General features: G+C 36.8%; 1 protein-coding gene across 1 annotated transcript in view; it reads right to left on the reverse strand.

The window, feature by feature from the left end:
• The window catches only part of PTPN22 (protein tyrosine phosphatase non-receptor type 22), a 60,706-nt gene that overhangs the window by 30,316 nt on the left and 17,778 nt on the right, over positions 1–12,612 (reverse strand). The window contains exons 3-11 of the mRNA XM_046645189.1: positions 6,350–6,458; positions 6,013–6,089; positions 5,803–5,898; positions 5,077–5,115; positions 3,673–3,744; positions 3,497–3,556; positions 2,752–2,894; positions 2,225–2,291; positions 1,339–1,416 (exon numbers count right to left, since the gene is read on the reverse strand). Of these exons, the coding sequence (XP_046501145.1) occupies positions 1,339–1,416; positions 2,225–2,291; positions 2,752–2,894; positions 3,497–3,556; positions 3,673–3,744; positions 5,077–5,115; positions 5,803–5,898; positions 6,013–6,089; positions 6,350–6,458 (741 nt within the window). The remainder of the gene's footprint in view (positions 1–1,338; positions 1,417–2,224; positions 2,292–2,751; positions 2,895–3,496; positions 3,557–3,672; positions 3,745–5,076; positions 5,116–5,802; positions 5,899–6,012; positions 6,090–6,349; positions 6,459–12,612) is intronic.

Here is a 12,612-nt window from a genome sequence, read left to right on the forward strand (position 1 = left end):
AACCTGTGTGGGCTAAATAGAAAGTTTGTATTTTAAAAGCTCTTCATTTTTTCTCCTTAAGTCACAACTTCTAGATGAAAATACCTGAACTGCCATTGTCAGTTGTTTTACCTCTAAACCTATGTGCAAGCTTGTTTGTAAGTGCTTTAAGCACGTTAGGGTCTTGCTATTTAAGCAGTAAAAAGTAGTTCTAACAAATTACACGAAAGTGTCTGTTACCTCATAAATATCAATAAGTTTTTGGTGAATGAATGAATGGATGAATGCTAAACTCTATCTTAAGGATGGAGACCATTTAGAAATGTGGGTAAAATTGTTGGTGTAGAAATAGGGGTGAAATTAATATTGTAGAGAGTGAGAGATTAGGCTGGGAATGTTTCACCTAAGAAGTATAACTTGAGCTAGAGGGGAGAGGAGAAAATAGGGAAGAGCATTCCTAATGGAGTGAACAAGTATGAGCGATTTGGGATGGATTAAAATATTGTGATACATATATGATTATACATATAGTATGACTGTAATTATGGTTTTTTTAAAATATGCATACAATAAGGTCCAGGAGAAACTATAGAAAAATAGTAACAGTGGCTACTTCTAGGTTGATTTTATTTTTATTTTTTCATTATTTCCTAAAATGAGCATAGAGAATGTATTCTCCAGGTTATGTTACCACCTCCTGAAGTAGAAATTACAAATCTCTGATTTTCTGTGGTTTCAGAAATTAATTACTACTACAATATTTCAAGTTAACCTGACCCCGATATTTCTTCTAATATGTCAAACAGCTTGTTACATTTTTTTCAAATTCCTTTGTAAGAAATACTATATTGGTTTCCTTTTTTTTCGTGAGGAAGATTGGCTCTGAGCTAACATCTGTTGCCAATCTCCCTTTTTTTCCCTCCCCAAAGCTTCCCAATACATAGTTGTATATCCTAGTTGCAGGTTCTTCTAGTTCCTTTATGTGGGATGCCGCCTCAGCACTTCCTGATGACTGGTGCTAGGTCTGCGCCCAGGATCCCAGGTGGCGAACCCCAGGCCGCCGAAGAGGAGCACATGAACTTAACCACTTAGCCACGGGGCTGACCCCTATATTGGTTTCTTAATATTTTCTGAACAGACAACAAAATGTGAGGAATGAGAGGAATTTGACCTAAGGCAAGGGATACAGGAAAAATACTGGGATATTCAGAGTTAGAGGAAATGGGAAAGGATTAACACACTTAATAACAAATTGGTGTTATAGCTAAGCAGTCAGCTGTTTTTGGATGTCTTAGTATTAAACAGAGAGATGCAACAAGACTGAGACATCTGTTATGACCCATTTGCCATAGTCCATACCTTAGTTTGAACTAACGAAGTCCTCTGTGTTCGCATTTCCTGGATCAAACTAAAAACACTGAAGTTCTCAGGAATTATCTATCAAATAAAAGGAAAAAACGTTTTACTCTATTGTTCCTATCTTTGTTATAAATTATTGCCATGCTCTCATAGTCTGGTTAATTCCAAGGTATCTGCTCCCTAACATGGAATAATATCAGAAAAAGAATTCATTTCTAAAACTAATGAGGTTTCTCATCACTTGCATCATGATTTAGAGCCTGGTGTTTTCCCTAGAAAAGACTGAAGAAACTCTTCAGAATGATTTCACATAGGTGACCAAATGGCTGAAGTTAAATATATAATGAGGGAGAAGGCTCAGTAGATGAGAAATTATGAGAGTTTTATGAAATAAAAGAAGTTGGCGGACAGGTCTAAAGTCCATATTTTAAATTTCCAGTTTTCTATTAGACTTTTAAAAAATGATTTATAGATTGGAATGCAAAGTTTGATTGTGGTAAATTAAGTCCATCTAAAGCAATTTAGATAAAGGAAGGTAACTATGTAATTTAGGACAGTGGTTCTCGAACTATAGCCTGCATCAGAACAACCCAGAGAGCTTGCTGGGCCCCACCTGCAGAGTTTCTGCTTCAGTCCGTCTGAGGTGGGGCGCAAGAATTTGCATCTCTAACAATTTTTCAGGTTATTCTGATGCTGCTTGTCTGGGGACCACACTTTGAGAACCACCAACTTAAGAACTAATTTAATCATCTGACAAAGTGAGGCTACAAGTGAATATTCTAGAAAAGATAAATCATAGAGATAGATGTTTTGAAGAACCAAACATTTCCTAAGTCTACAAGTAGAAGGGTAAGAAAATGAGAAGTTCCTGCTGAGAGAAACTCACCCCATCTTTTAGCAACATCCATGTATAATCAATAGCACAGATAACACCAGTCCTTCCACAACCGGCACTGAAATGAAAGATCACAGTAGCAGGTATAGTTGCAGAGAGTGAATCATTGACAGTACCTGGAAACTTTCACCAACAGATTTGAGGAAGAAGAAACCTGGAGACATTGAAACTTTCTAAACCCTACCATTTCCCAGAGCATGTTTGTCAATTGCCACATGCCACACTGAGCCTCAAGACAGATCCTAAGGAGCTTCTCAGAGCAAGAGTCTCTAGAGCTGTACTGTTCACAAGTAACATCATAAAAATATTAATTTAATGCTCAGGTTGATTTTATTATAGTTTGTTTCTGTAATTGACCTTTCTCTTTTAGCCACTCTCATTTCAGAAGCCTACATCCTATGTGCTCATACCACTTTAAATTCCAACAAAGTCAATCTTTTTTCAGTTACAGCAGGAGTCTTGGCCAGACTGTGACACTGGTTTATTCTTCATAGAAGGTTCATACAACAGCATCATACCTGCAGTGAATGCATATGGGAACACTGTTGTCCCCTTGGTAAAAACGCACGTCCCAGATGAGCTCAAGAATAGGGTCTATAGATGAAGGCACATCATGGTCTGGCCAATTCTTGTAATGAAACTGGTAGATAGTTCGAGTTTCCTATAAAAAATAGCCAGGATGAAAGGAGAGTTCAAGGTTAGAACTTCACCTCATTCTACTACAAGATTACTCTGACTAAATAGCAGCTATATCTTTTTTTGCAATTTATGCTGCTTTCTTCCCTCTAGACCACTGGTGATGATGTGTCTTCTGAGAACAAGTAAAAGTGATTTCAAGTCACTTACTATTGGCCTGTCCTTATCTGCCGCACTCACAAGAGGAGGTATATATGAAGATAGTCCAAACCAGAGCTTCCCAACTGGTCTGCTTCAAATGGGTCACAGGCATGCTGATATATTAAATCCCTTTGTCTTAGAAAGAGTGGGCAGCATGACCTCTCAGGTTGGTTCCCAGCCTTTAGTCACTGTACAGCCTCTATTTACCCTATGAATATTATAGTTTTTAGAGGTGTGCCATGATGTGAAATAGATTGGGGAGCACAGATTACACCAATGGTCTCTTTTGAAAATAAAAGTTTATCCAGAACATCAAAGACCCCACAACTCCCCACTGTGTTATGCCCAGCCTGAGTCACACACATATGCATCTACCTGTCTGACCTCTGTAGGCTTTTGAGTTTACCATTCCTATTCTATACTTACACTGTTGAACTTGGCTTTTAGAATCCTGATTAGGTAATCAGATTTTCTATTTTCAGCTTCCTAAGAAGTAAATTCAAATATTAGTTATTTCAAAGACTAATATTCAAAGATTATTCACTATAAAGTAGATCCTGGAGCATTTGCTTAGCCACAATGGAAACAGGCATCATACTTACACAGGATATGGAGAAAGGGCCAAGTTGGATTTGCATCTCTCCTGGCTCAGCCCAGTAGCGCTCACACTTTTTCTGTTGCAAAAGCAGAATGTAGTGATTTCCCTCCGTATATTCTAGTCTCTTCTGAGTAACAAAACCCCTCCCTCATTCAGAGGCAAATTCAGCTCTGTGTCCTTCACCTTAGGAACTTCTAACCCCCGTGGGCTTCAACCCCAACATCATGGTCTGGAACCTCCAAGGATGGGAAGACAAACATTAAAGGATATATAAATTACAGACTTCCTAGAAGTCTGAATAAGTAGAAATAGGGATCTGACATTTTCAGTATTTCAAAAGCATTGACAAAAATCATATGTCCACTAAAATAAAGCTGCATGAGGTAACTGAAACATCAAATTCCCTTGGTTTTAACTCGAATTATATCAACTCAAAATGGCAACAGTAGGTTAGAAGAGTGCTGTTCGATAGAAATATAATGTGAGCAACATATGTAATTTTACGTTTTCTAATAGCCACATTCAAAAATAAGAAAAAAGGTGAAATTTTAACATATCAAAAAACATGTGGGCTGGCCCAGTAGTATAGTGGTTAAGTTTGTGTGCTCCACTTTGGTGGCCCGGGTTTCACAGGTTCAGAGCCCCAGCACGGACCTACACACTGCTCATCAAGCCACGCTGTGGCAGTGTCCCACATACAAAATAGAGGAAGATTGGCAAGGATGTTAGCTCAGGGACAATCTTCCTCACACACACACAAAAAAGTACTGACTTAAAAAACCTCATGTAATCAATATCAACAGTTACTGGATATTTGACATTTTTTTACCTGTCTTCAAAATCCAGTATATATTTTATATTTACAGCTAATCTCAAGTAATATGCTAAATTTTCATTGGAAATATTTTATTCCATTTAGACTTCATAAAATTTATAGTTGAAAGAATCACATACCCAAGTTGTTCCAAACATACTTAAAGTTTTCCAATAACTGAATTGGGTATCAGTTTTTAAATTTAAATTCATTAAAATAAAATAAATAAAACAATTGAGTTCCTTGATCACACCAGTCATATTTCAAGTGCTCAACAGTCACATGTGGCTAGTCGATGCCTCGTTGGACAGCATAGTGTTAGAAGCTCTGACTAGTTAAAGATGTCTGATTAATACAAATGTGAAAATGAATTGTTACTTTAGAAAGAATAGCTTATTTTTACTTCAAAACAGAGTCTACTGGGAAAATGGACAAAAGGTGTTCATAGGGTAAAAAAGCCCTGAGAGTCATTTGGCATTCTCAAACTGAAAACTAGGAGGCTGAGCATAATTTTTACCTTGGCACACTTAAGAAAAGTTCTGCTACCAATTTTCTCCCTTCTTTTACCTTTAGGTGTTCTAGAAAGCAACTCACCTTCCCCATTTCAAACTCCATGCATGCCATAACAATGATCTGGAGGGACAAAATTATAGATAGACTCTTAAACATTAATATAGTTAGAAAGAGCAGTTAATACCTGGGTCCCAGGGTCAGAAAGTCTTAATTATTCTTTTTCTGGTTGGTTTTGTTTGTTTGTTGTTTTTTTAGGAAGATTAGCCCTGAGCTAACACCTGCTGCCAATTCTCCTCTTTTTGCTGAGGAAGCCTGGCCCTCAGCTAACATCCATGTCCATCTTCCTCTACTTTATATGTGGGATGCCTGCCACAGCATGGCTTGATAAGTAGTGCACAGGTCCAGGCCCGAGATCCCAACCAGAGAACCCCAGCCGCCAAAGCAGAGTGTGCGAACTTAACCGCTATGCCACTGGGCTGGCCCCTATTTTGTTTGTTTTTTAACCAAAAAAGAAATCCTCATAAATTATAAAATGTTGCTCCTACCCTTCTTTTTGTCCTCACTTCCCTTTTCTGTATTCAAATCAATAAAGTTAACAAGTGAGCGTGTCAAGATGAGAACTTTCATTTCCTTTAACAAGAGTGACATTGTGATTTTGACTAAAGGTGCCTGAACCCCGCAATTCTAGTGACTGACCAAAAAAGTACGGATTTTAATACATAGGAAACTTCAGTCACATATCCTGATACTCTACCCTCTCCACCCCTAAAAGCTAGAGAATATAGTAACAAACACAGCACTACTTACCAGGACACTGTACTCCCAAATCATCCTCCAGAAGTCCAGGACAGTTGTAGACAAGGGCCCCTGGGTGGCAATATAAGCCTTGGGTCCATAAACTCCCTAAAGGAGAACAGAAATTACATGCGTGACTACAAATAATATCCTCTTTTTTGTCTAGTATTCTACCCCCGCCCTTTTTTAGGTACCTAGAGAAATACGGAATACGGAGTGTACCTTAATGAAGTTGGCATTGATGTAGCTGGAATCCTCATCAGATGTTATCAGGGACAGCTCTACTCGGCTGTGATCATCTACAATACAAAAGAAAGACGAAGTATAATTAAGAGGGTTTAGTCAGAGGGACTAACTGTGAATAATGGATACTCGTAAGTGTTTGATCAGCGTGAGTGAGTGAATGAATGAATGAATGTTCTTTTGTAATCATAAATAGCACAAACTGATTTGTCAAAGCCGTGTTCCAGGATTAGGAACAGCAAGTAATGGGTAAAAAGAGATAGGAATGATTGAATTTGGGAGAAGCCATAAGTTCACAGGAAGAAATGAAACTTACAGGGCAGGATATCCTTATATCTGTTTTTCTTGATATTCTCGGGCCTCTCAGCCACAGTTGTGGGATAGGTTTTTTCTGCCTTGTACTTGGTAGATTGTTTTTTCAGCTTCTGTAATAAAATTCCAAGAATTAAATCTTCCCAGAGAAAAGAGGTAAGAAGCTATCTCTAGAGAGCTTTCCTTCTCCACTGCCCAAACGTTCCACTCCAGTCCTTTTAAGCCCCTCCTGGGCTGATTCTATTCAGGACAGAACCACAGAGCATAAGGAGAGCAGAGTTCAGTGACATTTGGAGAAGTGAAAAGATCACACTTAGTGCTGCTAAGCAACGAATAATTAAAACTTAGAGGTGAAACTGGTGAATATTTTAAAAACCAGTATCTTCTGATAACAAACTATATGCTCCACCCAGAGGATCAGCTATAAAAGTTTAGTTTCTTTATAGCTAGTACAGGGTTATTTTTAAGTAGAAATGGAACTTAAGCTGAATAAAATCTCTCTATATATAACAAAATTTCAAAGATTTCCATTCCAAAAGCAGTCATTTTTTTTATATGACCTATACTTTAAGCCTACCCCTTAACCAAACAATAATCTTAAAAATAGTATCATATTCAGTTGGTAGAATATGATCTGGGCCAGGCATGGGCTAGTATAATATGGTTGAACAGGATTCCTCAAGATAGTGATAACTCCTTGAAATTACTCCCATTTTTCAATATTATACTATATACCAAAATGATACGGTATATATACCATATAATGATAAATACCGATAAATGATAATTCCTCTTTAGCTCCTTCTTAGGAATCAACCTTGTCCCAAATTTTAACTCCTTTATCACTCAAAGAAACCACATTTAACAGATCTGAGCTTTGTGAACCCTTACTCAATTTAAGAAAGTGAAAGGGAAAACATCTGTGATAGCCAATAAATATTTGTTGAATTGAACTACAAAAAATAATCTTCATTATTTGCCCACTATTTAATGGTGAATTGGTCACATGAAGAGTATTAATTACTTCCTCTGGGTCAGATCCCGCAGCATCTACTCAGTCTTCATTCTCTTTAACTTCCTTCTTGAAATTTCCTCCTCCCTTGGCCCTTATTAGGCTACATTATCTTGGTTCTCCTCGTTCTTTGACTTCTCTTTCCCATTTCTCATTCTTTCTTACTGGCTCTCGGTTTGTTTCTATCTTTTAGTTGTGAATTATCCAAAGTTCCAAATTTAAGTCCTCAACTCTCTGCTCTTCTCTTACTATATACATTTGCTTAGGGATATCATATACTCTTATAGAAGGCATATCAGTATTTTTTTTTTAAATTTACTTAACTGATTCAAAGTGAATTATAATTCCAACCCCTATTGGATAACTCTCAAATTTCTACATTGAGATTTGATTACTAAGTTCCAGTCCTGAATTCCCAACCATGTCCTAGATGTTTCCACTTGAGTATCTTACTACAGCCTCAAACTCAGTACATTTAAAACTAAATTCATCATCATCCCCACCATTAATGCCAGTGGTACTATCTTTATCCCAAGCAACCATATTCTAGAAGATGAGAGTCACTTTTGGTTTCATGCCTTCCCACCTCAAATTCAGTCACCAAGTTCAACTGATTCTTCCCATGCAATATCTTGAATCAACCTTTTTTCCTATGCCCACTACAGATACCTTAATTCAGGCCCTTTCCCTTAAAGTTTGAACTATTACAGTTGCTTCTTAACTCACCTTCACTCTTTTCTGTCTTTCCCCATTCAAATCCATTAGGCATAATTATGCCAAATTAACCTTACTAAAATATGCTTTCCTTATCTCTCACGCTCAAAACAACTTCAGTGAATCCCCCTTGCTACTAGGAAAAAGTCCGAACTTCTTAGTCAGGTACTTAAGATTCTCCCCAGTTGGACCCCAAGCTAATTTTCCCATATTGCCCACTGCCCTACGATTATGAGGTTTCTAAAGATTGACTTCTAGGTTCTTTCAAGACTGTACAAATTGATGTCATTGACAATTATGTGTAACATCTCTTCTTTAAAACTATGGCTTTCCTTTTCTTTCTCATAAATATATACCTGGTACTGCTTTTGCATGTCTTAGCCATGATTATGGTCTATCTTGTTCCACAGGGTACACTAATAAAGAGAAATAAGGAAACAGAGAAAGAACTTTTCTCAAGTGATTGGCAACAAGAAAAAATTAAAAAGAAGGGAATTGTTAATTATTGTTTCTAAGGTACTTATATTTCATATAGTGTTTTCACATGATTGATTAGGATGTACGTCTATCTGTAGGAGTTTACTTAAGGACACTTATAACTGAGTTGTTAAAAAAAAAAGTGGGTGAGGAAAGGAGAGCCAAAAATAAAGGTATGACACAGAGAGAGAAAAGAGATAGTAAAGAATAGAAATTTGTTCCAACAAATCATCCAAATCCATCACTGGATTTCAGGATAACTTGATAACTGAGTCTGCAAGGAGAGGAAAAAAAGTTGGAGTCATGAGGTGTTTTTTAGCTGGAAGTTCATAACAAAGAATTATCAAATATCTAGAATCTAGTTAAATTGCTACCTTCCAAATAATAAGTAGATTATTAAACTACTATAACAACATACTGTATAGGAATATAAGCTTTTTCCAAGTAAGGATGACAAATGAAACAGACAGCCACTGCCTGCTTACTTTCTAGACCACAGATGCCAACATGTATTCTTCTAATGACCATTTTTTTCTGTTTCTAGAATTAGATCAGACATAGGTGATCTATTAAAAAGCAGGTATACTGTCAGTTCTTAAACCCTAGTTTCTTACCATGGTCTGAATTCTTGGATTTTCAGAATTCCCAAAGGAAGAGAGATGCTGAACTGATAACTATATAGCATATATTTACACCAAGATAGATGAAAGTGGGCTAGTTCTGGAATTTAATTAAAGACATGACACCGACACATGAGAGACTATAAAACATTTCCACTCAAGTTATATCAGTTTTTCAGCTCTCTCTGCTCTTATGCACCTTCACAATGATCATTTTCAAGTTGCCGTTGATTCCAGGGCTGCTGAAAAGATGTCAAGTTCCAGAACAATTCCTTCTAGAAATCTCCAGAACCGAGCCTAGTGCATACTCCTTGTTGTACTGTTTTTTGTTTTTTGGGTTTTTTTTTAAAGATTTTATTTTTTACTTTTTCTCCCCAAAGCCCCCCGGTACATAGTTGTGTATTCTTCGTTGTGGGTTCTTCTAGTTGTGGCATGTGGGACGCCGCCTCAGCGTGGTCTGATGAGCCGTGCCATGTCCGCGCCCAGGATTCGAACTAACGAAACACTGGGCCGCCTGCTGCAGAGTGCGCGAACTTAACCACTCGGCCACGGGGCCAGCCCCTTGTTGTACTGTTTTTATTTGTCTTGCTTTGCTTACTTATGGAATGTTTTCCAGAGAGAATACTATAGGCAAAGCCTTTTTTGTAAGATATCCCTCAATTAATTTGGTAAAATGACACAGATAAAGATTGTATGTGTGTGTAAACCTATGCTTGTTTAGCTGCTTTGACTGCCACCTTCAACGGTGGGACAGGATGGCTTTTTTTTCCCTACTTTGTTCCTCCGCTTGGAGTCTTGTGGCTGGATGACAAAGAGAGACACTACTTTAGTAAAGCATCACATAGGAAATGACTATAGAATTGTTAATTTGGAAAGTGTGAAAGGTTTTTTTTTCAGATGTCTTACCTTGAGGTCAGACCTCCTTTTATTAAATTTTTTCTCAATTTTTTAAAATTTTTATGTTAAAAAAAATTTTTTTTAATTCACCTTCTCTCCCCACCAGACTCCCAGGCTCCAACACCCCAAAAAAGAAGAAAGAAGAAAAGAGGGCCAGCATCCCTCCTGGGCCCTGATAGGTTGGAATATATGACAAACCAGATTCTGCCTGTGCTGGATAAGCTAATAGTACTCTTTTTGGTTTGTGGACTACACTACTCCTTTCCTTTCAAGATGAAAATAGAACTGAGGTCCTAACCATAAAACTCTAGAGGTTAGAGCTGAGTCCTTTGCATGTTCTTCTCATTGACTAGTAAATTAATTACTAGTAACTGAATTAAGGTCACTCCCTAAAGAGAACAGAAAAAAAAAAAAAAGAAAGCACAAAAAGAAAAGATAGCACAAGACCACCACATCTTTGCCTTGAAGGACTACATTATTGTGTAGAAGACATAGCATAAGTTCCATTTTTGGCATGGGGAAAAAATCAAACTTGGCTCTCTTGTGCAAGATGGGAGAGGAAAATCAAAGTTGGGCTGTCTCCAGAGCTTCTCAAGGTAGTTCCTCACTGCCTTACAACTTCAAGTCAGCGTTATCTATTCTAAGCCTCCAACAGAATAGAGAAAGCATGAATGCTAAGGAATGGAATTAAAATCTTCAGCCTCTAAATCCAGTAAACAAGAGTACTACTAGTAGGAATGGGGGACAAGACTGAACTGGCCCTGAGTGTGCCCACAATCATCTCCAGCTAGACAGGCAAACTTACAGGGATTGGATCGCAGTCCAATAGTCAGGTAAGTGAGTAGGTGGATAAGCAATAGCTAAATTGGGGTGAGTAAACCAAGAGGTTCAACTTTAGATACATAAAATTTGAAGATATGGCAAGAAATGTGTTAAAAATGTCCTGTGAATAACTGAAAACATGGGACTGGAGGGTTCCCAGTGAGTGACTGGAGATGGAGTTGGGAGAAATTAGCTTTATGGGTGATCTGATGTATTTATTCTAGTGGTAGCAGAACACAACTGCACCTAAATGTGCACAAAAGTCAAGAGTATGTTCAAGTGATAGGCTGATTCACATAAATGAATCATTTCAATTCAACAGATGTTTGCGTACCTGCTATGCAGGAGGTACTGTGTTCATGACTGCTTGGTTAGTATTGTTACTATAAATAAATATAGAATGAGGATGTATCTAGATCTTCTCTCCAGAAGTAAAATATAACCAGGTCTTCTCTGGTCTTTTATGATAAATCTTCAAAAGTTCCTACAACATCTGTCTGACTTCTAGTGCGTTATAAACCAACAGTAGCACCTGGCCTTCAGAATTGGGTATCTTCTTTCTAGCTCCATTGAATCCTTCATATTTAATAAATCTGTCTTTGTATTTAATAAATACAATATTTACCTTTTCTATAAAAGCACCTCATCCCCTAGAAACATAAAATTCACTTTTTTCGCTTTTTATTATTTAAATGGAATCCAACAACACTAAAGGAAAATTTTAAATATAGATTCTTTAAATAAAAAAGTAATGCATATTTATTGGAGAAATTTTAGAATACAGAGAAACAAAAAAAAAGGTAAAAATCTCCTATAATTTCACTACCCAGAGTTAATCATTCTTAATATTTTGTAGTATTACATTCCAGTCTTTTATATGTGTTCATAAAGATGTGATCACATTGTATATAAGGTTTTTAACTTGCTCTTTTTATTTATCAGTTTGTGTTCTTCTATATTATTTTTAATGATAGCAGAGTATTTCAATGTATGGGTTTTAACGTAAGTTACTTGACCTGTGCCTTTATATTATTGGGCATTTAAGTTGCTTCCAATCTTCCTAAACAATAATTGTAAACAATATTACAATGGGTAGCCAAAATCTATATAAATATTCTTCATTATTTCCTTCAGATGGATCTTAGGGGTGGGCAAAAAATTTGCCCATTTTAAAGGCTTTTGATCCATTTTACCAAATATATATCAGAAACAATATACAAATTTTGCATCTACAAAGATTATAACAGCAACGTATGAGACTGTACCAGGAAGATATGAGACTGCATACTTTTGAAACCTGGCCAATATTAGGATTACAATGTTTTAAGTACAGGTCTATTTGACAGGTAAAATGTTATTAGGGGTATTTTGTTATTTGTACTTCTATTTGCAATTTCTTCACTCCAAAACATTTTCAGAAGGAAAAAGATACACCGTAATCAAATTACCCTGTCACATGAAGCTGTGTTCGTATTTCTGTATTCCCATCCAGTCTTTATACAAATACATATAGACATCCAACGAGTTCATACGTGCCTATTTAGCACCATGCTTGACATTTGCTAAGCTGTCACTTTTCATACACAACTCATATTTTACACATGCTTTCTAAATGAAGATACTTCAACTGCCTTCAATGTAGAAAAGAGAAAGTATATCTAAGGAGTTTTAAACATAAAGACGTGCAGCAAATTGACCAGCATATAATATATAACCAAGCCTTAT

The sequence above is a fragment of the Equus quagga genome, chromosome 18 (genome assembly GCF_021613505.1).
Source record: "Equus quagga isolate Etosha38 chromosome 18, UCLA_HA_Equagga_1.0, whole genome shotgun sequence".
Taxonomy (NCBI): domain Eukaryota; kingdom Metazoa; phylum Chordata; class Mammalia; order Perissodactyla; family Equidae; genus Equus; species Equus quagga.